Below are 12729 nucleotides of genomic sequence, written 5' to 3' on the forward strand. Positions count from 1 at the left end.
TGGGGTTTCATCCAAGGGCCGGTCCCCTAAGGCAAATAAGGGTTACGCGCCACGGGCTTCGTTCACCTTTCTATGTGGTTCAGACCCCGGTTTCTTACCTTGGATCCCACTCTAGGTGCTTCTCATCGTCGCAGGTTGCTAACGACAGATGCCTCCCTGGTGGGCTGGGTAGCGGTCTTAAGTGGTCGTCCAGCTCAAGGGGAATGGGAGGGTCATCAGCTTGGTTGTCACAGTAACTGTCTCGAGTTGATGGCTGTATTTCTGGCTGCCATGTCTTGGTGCGGGTGGGCAATACAGCGGTAGTCTCTTACATAAACCATCAAGGAGGTCCACATTCACGTCAGCTAAATTTCTGGCACGTCGGATTCTCCTTTGGGCCCAGGGCAAGCCCCTGTCACTCAGGGCAGTTTATATCCCTGGATGCCTGTATGTGGGAGCAGATTTACTGTCCAGACAGAAAATACAGACGGGGGAGTGGAAACTCCACCCCTAGGTAGTGGAACAATCTGGGTGAGATTTTACAGGGCAGAAGAGGACCTCTTCGCCTCTATGAACAGCACAATGTCTCCTCTACTTCACCCTGAGTCACCCAGCCCCCCTGGGTCTGGACGCGATGGCACATACATGGCCCTGAATGCGTCTGTATGCGTTTTTCCCCGGTGCCTCTGCATCTGGGAGTCTTGGCCAGAGTTCGCCAGCAAGGGTCTTGTCTCTTACTGATAGCGCCGCACTGTCCGAACAGGGTATGGTTCTTGGGGTTAATATCTCTCCTCGACGGCTCGCCTTGGGCGATTCCAAACAGGAAGGACCTTCTTTCTCAGGCACAGGGGACAATAATTCATCCCCGGCCCGAATTGTGGAATCTTTCAAGCTTGGCCCCTGAAGGGTACCAACTGAAGTACACAGTTGGTACCTCCATAACCACAGCTTTCTCCTGAGGTTATCGAGACCATTTTACGTGCTATGGCTCCCTTCACCCTGAACAAATCTGGTTGAAATTTTACAGGGCAGAAGAGGACCTCTTCGCCTCTATGAATAGCACAATGTCTCCTCTACTTCTCCCTGAGTCACCCAGCCCCCCTGAAGCTGGACACGGTGGCGCATACATGGCCCAGAATGCGCCTGTATGCGTTTCCCTCTAATAAAAGTTAATATGCAGATCCAGTTAACTGCCAGATTGCTTCAGTTCTGGACTTTCTGCAGGAAGAACTGTCAGCAGGTACATGCCCCGCCACTCTCAGGGTCTATGTGGCCGCCATTTCGGCCTGCCACACCTTGATGGATGGGGTACCCTTTGAGAGGCATCCCCCGCTAGGACCATGACCTCTTCATAGGACTTAGCAATAGTCCTTGAGAGTCTGGTTGAGACCCCCTTTGAACCTCTAGAGTCAGCGTCTGACAGACTTCTGACTCTCAAGATGGTTTTTCTCATGGCGATTACCTCTCTAAAGAGAATTGGGGACCTAGAGGCTCTGTCTTTGCCAGCCTGTTTAGAGTTTGCCCCAGGAATGACCAAAGCAATTTTGCACCCTCATCCTGACTACCTGCCTAAGGTGCCTTTCGCGACCCTACATCAGGTCACTCTCTAAGCCTTCTGCTCCCCGCCATTTGCAACACCGGAGCAGCAAGGACTTCACAGACTGTGTCCAGTCTGTGCTCTTTGGACTTATACCACTGGCTAGTGCGGTGGACATAAGTCAGGGCAACTATTAATTTGCCATGGGAGCCGCAACCGGGGGTCGGCCACCTCCAAGCAGACTATGTCGCATTGGTTGAGGGATGTTATTGCCCTGGCCTACGAGGCGCATGGTCAAGCTTCGCCAGTAGGTATCAGGGCTCACTCCACCAGTGGGGTCGCCTCCTCTAAAGCCTTGGCTAGAGGGATTCCTCTGCAGGAAGTTTGTGATGTGGCAGGCCTCTCCGCACACATTCATCAAATTTTATAGTTTGGATGTTCATGCTACTCCGGGCTCTTATGTCCTTGAGTCTACATCTCAAGCTCATGTCTGAGACCTCTCGCGTTCTTGTGAGCACACTTCACAACCGTAGGGGTCCGGACAGCCTCAGTGTGGCAGCGTGGGTATTCTCGTTCCCAAAGTGCTTTTCTCAGCGCAGCATCCTAGTGAAGCTTTTTGTAAAGGGAACGTCTCGGGTTACGTAGTGTAACCCTTGTTCCATGAAAAAAGCGGAACGAGATGCTGCGCTTCTTTGCCACACTGGGATGTTCCAGTACTGCTCTTCAGATAAAAATATATCTGACAACACGCTGGTGACGCGTCTATTTATAGCCTGGCCACAGGTGCATCCAATGATCTCACCAGCCGAGGCTATAAATTCCAGTCAATGTTCATTGACGTGTTACACACATATTCACAGCTGGTCACAATGTAGGATTGTTCCCAAAGAGCTTTTCTCAGTGCATCATCTCGTTCTGCTTTTTTCAGGGAACAAGGGTTACACAACGTAACCAGAGACGTTTTCTGGCCTGTGATTACTGTAGGGACTTGATTAAATAAAGCAAATGCAATCTATTAATTGGATGTGTGTTTTGTGTGTTTATAATGCAGATATGTCATGGAACTTCTTGGGGGTGAAAAAATATGTTTCCTGTTCTGTTGTGTTACCTGCATTTTGCCACTTGTCCCAGAAGATGGCTGTCTCTGAAGATGACACTGCTTAAGCTGTGTGCTTTAAAGATGCATTCAAAGGGGATTTGACAAAGCTCATGGAAAACACAAACATTGCTTGGCTCAAAATATCAATAGCTCTTGATCCCAGATTCAAAAACTTGAAATGCATTCCTAAAGCAGAAATTTCTGAAGTTTGGGAAACATTAGACAAGATGATAAAATAGGCTCCAAATCACTCAGATGCTGAATCAGAGCCACAAAAAAGAAAATTGGTCTCCTCTTGTTGGGCTCTGATACAGAGTCAGATGATGAAACTGGAAATCAAGCCCTCTTGCTAGATACAGAGCAGTACCCAGCATAAGCATTCATCAATGCCCTCTACAATGGTGGTCTGCACAAAGCAGAGGTCATGACAAGCTGGCGACTCTTGCACAGAAATATCTAGCAACTCCTGCTTCAACTGTGAGAGACCGTGTGAGAGACTTTTTTCACTTGCAGGACACATAGTGCACAAGAAGAGGGCTGCTCTGGCATCTGAAAATGTTAACAAACTTGTATGCCTTAGCAGCTGGTTAAATGTTGACTCGAAAAATAAACTGACCTTACATGTCAGAATAAGTTGTGTTGTGTTTTAGGTTTGGCAATCAAAGGACATTTTTGAAATTGTTCAATTTGTTTACTTTGCTGGATATAAAAGGATGACAAAATAAACGTGTTAAACAAGATAAATGGTGTATGCTTAATTTCACGATCAGTGTGCTATTAATCGCAGCCCTAGATTTTTAATTTGAAGCTGAAAGAGCATTAAAAGCTTTAAAAACCTCATCTGTTTGGGAGAACATTTCACTCACTTTTAGTGACAAATAGTGAAAATTTCACATCGGAACTGCTGCGATACATGTGAGGAACCACATAATATAATTTGCAAAAATGCCACAGTCACATAATTTTCAACTTTTTTGAATGGATGACATGAAAGGAACCGCTTGTCCAATTTAAACCCCTAACGCAAACACTAAACCTAACCATAACAGCACTAAGACCAAAACAGCTTTCTTTCACTTCTACTTCAAATGTAGTATCTGTGATGTGATGTCAAAAGGCACAGTGTGGGTGATTTTTGGGAAAGGAACATTTCCCCATGGTGGTGCATGACCGGAATTTGGCACTGTGGCAGGGCGGAGGACAGGGCCGGGTCGTGATCATACACACACGACAGACATGTCCGTAAACTATTGCTCTCTCCCGCACAATACTCCGCAGTCGGCCTTTATCCCTCTCGGAGGCTTGATTAGCCTGATAAGGGACCAGGTGTGTATGATCATGACCCGGCCCCGCCCTCCGCCCTGCCACAGGCACATTGGGTCCGAACACTGGTAGCAAAACATTCTGAACTATCATGCTGATATTCCTGTGTGATTATGTTGGTATTTGCAGAAGTCACACTGTTTTTGAACAACTGAATTTTATCTGCAGGACCACACTACTTAAAAGCATATTCCAGGTTCAATACAACTTAAGCTCAATCAACAACCTTTGTGGCATAATGTTGATCCCCACAAAAAAAAAATATTTTCTTCCTTTTCTTTAAAACAAGCAAACATCGAGATTACAGTTAGGCACTTACAATGGGGCCTATATTTGGAGGGTTTAAAGGCAGATATTTTAAGGTTATACAGTAGATTTATGAAAGCACTAACATCAATTCTTCTGTTAAAACAGTGTATTATTTTTGCTCTTTTGGGCATATTATTAATGTCTTGTGATTATACTTTTGAAACAGTGAGCATTTTAACATTTATGAATTGGCCCGATTCACTTCCATTGTTAGTGCCTCACTGTAAAAAGACATTTGTGACCCGTCACGGAAACCAGTGACACAAGTCGGCAGCACAACTTGTGAGCAAAATGAGAAACAAGTGTTTTTTTCCAAAATTGGTGATTTCCGCTTTTTTGCAGAATCTGTTAGTTGAGATCATGAAGAAGCCTCTCCATGTTTGAGATAACAGTATTGGTATATTTAAAAGCGTACATTTTGAGGTTGAAATCGGCTTGTTTTTCGGAGATTCTAGCATGCAGTAGGGCGTATCATTGTCTGTGTGTATTTCCGTACTGAATAGCCGCGGCGCTTTTGCCCCGCCCCAACAGCGTGGCTACTTATTATGCAGCGCTCTAGCCGGCTCTATCTGATATCAAAATTCAATGAAGATGGACGCCACAAAGAATGTCGCAGAGCGAGCTGAACCGTGGCCGTTACAACGAAAATGTTTTGAAGTACTTCTTCGACAAGCCGGATGCTTATGAACAAGCGTTCACTGATTCTGAAAGACGATCTGAGCGACGATGAAAGTGGAATGTCACTTTATCAACCAACCACCTGAATTTAGTTTTACATTCTTGTATGAAAAGCACTCAGTGTACATAAGAGTTGCCTATACAGTTTTATCGGTAGATGCTAAGAGACATTTATTTATTACCTGTTTGCAAACTTTTTTTTTCTTTGATGGCACATTTTCCTGACCTTTTTGCTCCCCCCTGTGCTGGGGGGGAGCTTTACAGGGGGTATGGCTTATCTAAATGAGATGTAAATGAGCCCTATTGTCACTCCCAGCAGCAGAGAGAGGTGAGAACTGCACAATCTTTTGAGGCCGTTTTCTACCCTTTTAGCTTTTTTGAGTGCCCACCTTCAAATGGCCACAACTTCTCCAAATATTGTCAGATTTCCATGTGTTACAAATCGTTGGAAAGCTTGGAGACTACACTTTCAGAATATGTGAATAACTCAAAATGCCCCAAAACCGACTTGTGTCCCTACTTTCCGTGATCGGTCACATTTTTATTTTACTTGGAAAAAAAAAAAAAGGGAGGGAGCAGTTGAATCTAATATTTGTTGTAAGCAATATTACTGTATGACACAAATGTGGTTAACTTGTATTAAACCAGGAAAATACCTTTAAGAATACACAGTACACAATTGCAAGGGTATGGTCTCTAACCCCATCACTCACAAACACGTTTTCCCTTGACTGTAGCAGGCAGCTGTCTTTAAAGTCTAACTGGACATCTGCGTCGCTTTACCTAACGCCCAGTAATTACACAGCCAAGCTCTCAGGGCTAAAAACCACATAGAAGCTCAAACCCACCGACATTTTATTAATTGCCCCTCTAATCAATCTGAACTTTTTGAGAACACACAACTTGGTAGACTGACATGTTCCACATGATTAAGTTTGAAGAGGAGACATTTGGGATGGAAGTCTGTAAACCAATTCCTACTGAGGGAATTGAGAGTGAATGATAATTTGCTGTTACTTGACAGAGTTTAGACTTTTGATAGCTTTTGGTACCCTCCCTTTGGTACCCTCCCTGCTGCAGAGAATAGAAGCATGAGGACATTTAATTGGCAAGCTATGTAAAGTTAATGTACAGTAGAGTTTGCATGGACTGAATAGAAAATCATTAAAAAATGAAAATAGAAGTCCCATTGAGGATATCTCACAAGGCCTGGCTACTATTTCTGCAAATAAATAAATAAAAACACAAGTCGTGGGAAAAGTGTACTTCATTTGAATTCTGCATTTTGTTTTTTTTCCCCAACATATCAGGCCTACAATTGGCTGCCAAGGTTTTTGAAGCATTACTGAAAGGAGGAAGAGAGAGAGAAAGAAGTTGAGGGAGCTGCTGTCTTACAGCATGTTTCTATTAAAGGTCCTATTAAACAACAGGCACCCGTGCGGAATGCAGATTTCATGGGGAGAGAACATGGAAAAAAGAAAGAACAGAGAGGCAAAAAGTGCCGCCAACACTGAAACAATTAAGGCAGTTTGGAGAAACACCCTTCATCGAAGCATGACTGAGTTGGCAAGGAGCACGCACTGTGAAAGCTGGGAGTGATGATACAAGGCAAATTATTTCTCTCAAACTGAGTGATGCACACTTTAGCACTGTGTGTAAAGATGCATTTGCAATTATTTGTCTTTGTCTCTCCTGTATTTCATTCTTCTTCATCTCTTGCTTTTTGTGGGCTGATTTTATGAAAGCCTATATGAAAGTGAATAGATTATAAAGAAAAAGGCACCGTTTTATTTAGATGTGTACCAATCTGATCAGCGATCAGAGATCAGTTTGCACTTAAAGGGATAGTTTACCCAAGAATAAACATGTCATAGATTACTCACCTACATGGTGCTCCATACCTATATAACTTTCTTTCTTTTTTGGAAGACAAAATAATATCTTAGGGTTCTACAATAGTGGCCACAGTCACCATTCACTTTTGTTGCATTTTTTTTCCATACAATAAAAGTATAATTCTGCCTAACATCTCCTTTTTGTTTTACAAGAAAGACAAAAAATGTCTATCATTTTGGAACAACATGACGGTGAGTAAATTATGAGATAATCTTAATTTTTGGTGGAACAATCCCTTTAAGTTGCAAAAGCAATTTACTCAAGATGCTACTTGGACGCTACAGTACTGATGTGTTGTGAGCAACACAAGTCTCATGTCTACAAGAAGAAATTCACTCACTCAGAACATTATTAGGAATACTGTGGTCTGTTGTTGTTGTAACCTCAAGGTTCTACCTCAAGATTGTCTCACTACAATAGTAAAGAGTGGATATCTGAGTTAACTCAGACTTTCTGTCAGCTCGAACCAGTCTGGCCATTCTCTGTTGACCTCTCTCATCACTGAATGTTTCTGTCTGCAGAACTGCCACTCACTGGATGTTTTTTTGTTTTGTTTTTGGCACTATTCTGAATAAACTCTAGAGACAGTTGTGTGTGAAAATCACAGCAGATCAGCAGTTATAGAAATACTCAAACCAGCCCGTTTGACACCAAAAATCATGCTTCGGTCAAAATCACTGAGATCACATTTTTCTCAATTCTGATGGTTGATGTAAAAATTTACTGAAACTCTTGACCTGTATCTGAATGATTTTATGCACTGCTGCCACATGATTGGCTGATTAGATAATCACATGAATAAGTAGGTGTACAGGTGCTCCTTCAGTGTTCAGTGAGTGTAAATTCTTGAAATATCACAAAACTTAAATTAAAAGGAGTCTCTCTTGCACTCTTTCATTCATTTTTTCTGTCAGAATAAGTGGTAATTTGCCCCTGCATTCTGCTCCAACTGAATGACGGTAGCTGGTTTAATGTCCTTATATTTGCAACTTGACTTGGACTTGTGACAAAAGAATTGAGACTTGACTTGGATTCTACATCACAGAAGTGCCTCGTAGTAGTGCTTATGGGACACCCATAATGGGAGAGAACCTTGCTTGATTGTCGGGGGAAGGTCCTGAGGGATGGGTTTTGTGCTGATACACATCGTTTTGTGTGAAATGTTTTCCTTGTTTTATTTTTGCATAAACCAGGCACCCACCAGGCAAAAATGAAAGAAGCACATTTGATGGCAGCTGAGAAAAAAGCTGCGACTCATTTTGGTACACAGTAATGCCTTTAAGCAAAATTTGACATCCCTCCAATTTTCCTCTCAAAAGGTTTAACAAATGTACAATGGACTATTGATCATGCCACATTGTTGACGTTGCCACATTTTCAGCATTAATAATTCACTTTAATTGATTTTTATAGAAGGGAAGATTAGATTAACACCATAAACTGGCTGTTTCCCACTCAACTGTAAAATCTTAAATGGCAAGTTTCTTTTTTTTTTTTGCCAAGTTTGGATATTGTGTTGATAGAGTCAAACTAGTCATAAAAAGTGTGTCCTTTGTGGAAATTTTGCAAGCATGTCTTAACTCTGTTACAGTGACTCTCGACATTCTTAATGTTGCAGCCTTACTTTGTATTTATTCCTGAACCTCAACAAGTATTTGTGTTTCCATCTGCTGGTTAAATTAAGTATTTTCAGTGTTTCATCACTAAGACTTAAAGCACTTCACTCAAAGACGGCTTTGAATCTGCCCTATCATTCATTATGAAAACTGTTTTTGGGAAAAGAAAAAAAGTGACCACTCTGTCAATCTGAAATTACAGAGGTAAAAAATTATTTAGTCATCACTGACTAAAAATTGGGTTTCTCAGTTGCAACACCAACGGAACTCTGTAGATCCTCCTGGCATCCTTACATTGAGAAACATATGCTACTTTTAGTTTGTGCAAGAACTCTTAATCATCATTGGTTCTCTCAGTAATCCTTCCTCAGTAAAATTAAAAGCTTTAAGGCACTTGAAATATATTTTGAAGTTCCTTGAGGACATAAAAAATATTTTTTGTTTTTTTTAAAGAGTGTCTGGAGGATCTCCAGATGGCAGGCATGAGCACACATAGAAATCAAAGGGGGCTTGATCACCTGTCCTTTTTCTTCCTCGAGAGAAAGTGCCCTTTTTTCTGGGGTGCTTTTGTATATATATATATATATATATATATATATATATATATATATATACACGTGTGTGTATATGTTTGTGCACAGTTTCCATATCAAACAAATATATTTATTGAATAAAAATCAACATATCAGGTCGGGATATGAGACTTTGTCCGTTCCAGTTCCGATGCACATCAGACACACAGACAGGCAGGCAGAAGCCCCTCCCAGCTCCTATCCCAATTGTGTTTTTCTTGGCTTGTGTGGAGGTGAGTGGTGATGAACAAAAGACTAAGCTACCAGTGCCTGGATTTTACAGCTAATTAGTCAAAAGCCAAATATAGTTAACTTGTGTCTTGCTAACATGCATGACTCATGAGCTACTAGCTAATGTAATAAGTTACATTAGCTAGTAAATAAAGTTTAGCTAAGGTGATATATCATGGCCATACAGGCTAATGTACTGTACTTAATGGAGACACTACAAATGAATAGGCTAGAGTAAAATTTGTGTTTAATAGCATCATCACAATTGCCACATTGATATGCAAATTAGGTGTTAATTAACCCAGTTAATGTCTTTTGACCTGAAATGCTATGTTTAAATATGCAGATTAGCTTGTTTTGGTTAATTTAGAAGAAATCTACAGATGCAAACAGATGGAAGATAGTAGGCTTAAAACAAACACCGTCTATATGTGTATGTTAGAAGTTTTCTTTACATTAGAGTAAAAGAAGACATGGAAGCAAAATAGACCAAAATCGTAATATTTTATAGAAATCTGTCAGTTGCGTGAGTGTGAGGGAATTAAAGTAAATTGGCAAGAAAGTCAGAGTTGTGTTAATATATTTAACGTTGTTAAAAAAAATATAATAAATAATTATGAGAAGTGCCCTTTTTTTCACCCCCTCTGCCAGAGGGTTCCGTCAGTGTGGCAGCCATTTTTACAATGAGAGCATAATTTAAATAATTTTAGTTTGAGGTCTATTCAGGTAGTTACATCAATTTAATTTGCAAATGTCAATCAGGCAACAAGACTTCACTTATTTGACATATGCGGTCAAATAGCGGGCACATGGGCACTCGCCTAGTCCTCACTAAAGCTTCCATGTAAAACACTCAAATACCACTCAGCTGTGTGTCCTTAGTACACCTCAACATTTCCTACATACACTCACCTAAAGGATTATTAGGAACACCTGTTCAATTTCTCATTAAATCAACCAATCACATGGCAGTTGCTTCAATGCATTTAGGGGTGTGGTCCTGGTCAAGACAATCTCCTGAACTCCAAACTGAATGTCAGAATGGGAAAGAAAGGTGATTTAAGCAATTTTGAGCGTGGCATGGTTGTTGTTGCCAGACGGGCCAGTCTGAGTATTTCACAATCTGCTCAGTTACTGGGATTTTCACGCACAACCATTTCTAGGGTTTACAAAGAATGGTGTGAAAAGGGAAAAACATCCAGTATGCGGCAGTCCTGTGGGCTGAAAATGCCTTGTTGATGCTAGAGGTCAGAGGAGAATGGGCCGACTGATTCAAGCTGATAGAAGAGCAACTTTGCCTGAAATAACCACTCGTTACAACCGAGGTATGCAGCAAAGCATTTGTGAAGCCACAACACGCACAACCTTGAGGCGGATGGGCTACAACAACAGAAGACCCCACCGGGTACCACTCATCTCCACTACAAATAGGAAAAAGAGCCTACAATTTGCAAGAGCTCACCAAAATTGGACAGTTGAAGACTGGAAAAATGTTGCCTGGTCTGATGAGTCTCGATTTCTGTTGAGACATTCAGATGGTAGAGTCAGAATTTGGCGTAAACAGAATGAGAACATGGCTCCATCATGCCTTGTTACCACTGTGCAGGCTGGTGATGGTGGTGTAATGGTGTGGGGGATGTTTTCTTGGCACACTTTAGGCCCCTTAGTGCCAATTGGGCATCGTTTAAATGCCACGGCCTACCTGAGCATTGTTTCTGACCATGTCCATCCCTTTATAGCCACCATGTACCCATCCTCTGATGGCTACTTCCAGCAGGATAATGCACCGTGTCACAAAGCTCGAATCATTTCAAATTGGTTTTTTGAACATGACAATGAGTTCACTGTACTAAAATGGCCCCCACAGTCACCAGATCTCAACCCCATAGAGCATCTTTGGGATGTGGTGGAACGGGACCTTCGTGCCCTGGATGTGCATCCCACAAATCTCCATCAACTGCAAGATGCCATCCTATCAATATGGGCCAACATTTCTAAAGAATGCTTTCAGCACCTTGTTGAATCAATGCCACGTAGAATTAAGGCAGTTCTGAAGGCGAAAGGGGGTCAAACACAGTATTAGTATGGTGTTCCTAATAATCCTTTAGGTGAGTGTATATGAACGTCTTTTTTTTTACAATCAATAAATGTAATTATATATATATGTACTGTTAATGAAGACATCTCATCTCGTATATCAATAAAACGCAGATGTGATTTAAATTCTGTGTCCTGCATTATTGGTCAGGAATCAGGACACTGTAACTGCATAACCCCTTCCCAAACAACAACGTAAAATCTCAGCGCTACTACGATTATTTCAGCGCTCAGCTGTTATGACTTGCAATAAAACGGATTCACTCATAACATTCAGGTAAAACAAACAAACCAACAATGACATAATTACAGCTGAAGCGTTACCTGGTGGACAGTTGCAGTCAGATGAGGCTTGACGGGCAGTCCTTATTCTAGCCAAGTGTTCATAAGAACGCTATTAACATAAACATAAACAAACAAGTGAACATTCCGTCCGACATGCATGCAGCATTGACCACATGCAGGTGTACTGGCTGAAGAAGTTGTACATATGACATAGTCTGGAGAGACTTAATATTTTGAGAGTAGCTAAAGGTAGCAATTCGGATCACTTCAGTGCCCCAAATTGAAGTAGTGTGGATGCATATCTGAAGAGTTACGATCACTCACCTGTGACAGCAGCTTATCCACTCTCTCCTGTACCATTGAATTAAACTGATCCATGGAGAGCCCAAACGGGCTGAAGGTGCGCGCGCCACTTCCAATCTCCAAATCCACGACTCTATCCTTAATTTCACTGGTCTGAATACTCAATAAAAAGCAAAACGCGAAGGAGACAAGAGAAAACACAAATGGTATCACATCCACGATCGCTCTAAAGCAGTGTCGCTGTTTGCCATAGCCGGTGTCCCTCTCAATTTTAGCCGGGCTCCGAGGCTCCTTATTTACTTCAGAAACCCTCATGACTCTCTCTCGACCGTATACTGGACGGGAGGATCGGTCGAGTGACTATTTCGACTTGTCTCAAGAATATTCTAAGGCGACGTCAGTAATTTCGGTGCGTGCGTCTTCGCCACGGTCCGGTGCGCGCTCATTCAATGAGGGTGAGCTGTGACTGATTTCACGGCTCGTACTGTAATAGTCCTCTGCAAACTTGTTGCGCTACTGGAAATAAACCCATGCAGTCTTACGACGCACCCCTGAAAGATTTCGTGGCGAGAGATGTGAAACCGCAGACGAGCAGCGAATGCTTTGCGCATTCCACGCAATCCATACAACAGAACACGCCCCCAAATCAACACAGTCCTTAGGAGCCTATATGGCTTTATTGGCTCTGTATGTATCCTTTCTCTATTACAAGCTGTATCATTTTGATATTGCTCATGTAAATGAGTAAATCAGTGTAAAAATGTTTAAATGGGATTCTTCCATGGCGTGTTCCAAGGTGAGAAT

The 12729-nt window shown here is 42.0% G+C and overlaps 1 protein-coding gene across 1 annotated transcript in view; it reads right to left on the reverse strand.

Annotated features, from left to right (window-relative positions):
- The window catches only part of LOC127655500 (collagen alpha-1(XXV) chain-like), a 170169-nt gene extending 157727 nt beyond the window's left edge, over window positions 1-12442 (reverse strand). Inside the window, exons 1-2 of the mRNA XM_052143361.1 lie at window positions 11947-12442; window positions 11662-11731 (exon numbers count right to left, since the gene is read on the reverse strand). Coding sequence (XP_051999321.1) covers window positions 11662-11731; window positions 11947-12240 — 364 coding nt within the window. The 5' untranslated portion in view covers window positions 12241-12442. The remainder of the gene's footprint in view (window positions 1-11661; window positions 11732-11946) is intronic.
- Between the last annotated feature and the right edge of the window lie 287 nt (window positions 12443-12729).

Source organism: Xyrauchen texanus, chromosome 2 (genome assembly GCF_025860055.1).
Source record: "Xyrauchen texanus isolate HMW12.3.18 chromosome 2, RBS_HiC_50CHRs, whole genome shotgun sequence".
Lineage (NCBI taxonomy): Eukaryota > Metazoa > Chordata > Actinopteri > Cypriniformes > Catostomidae > Xyrauchen > Xyrauchen texanus.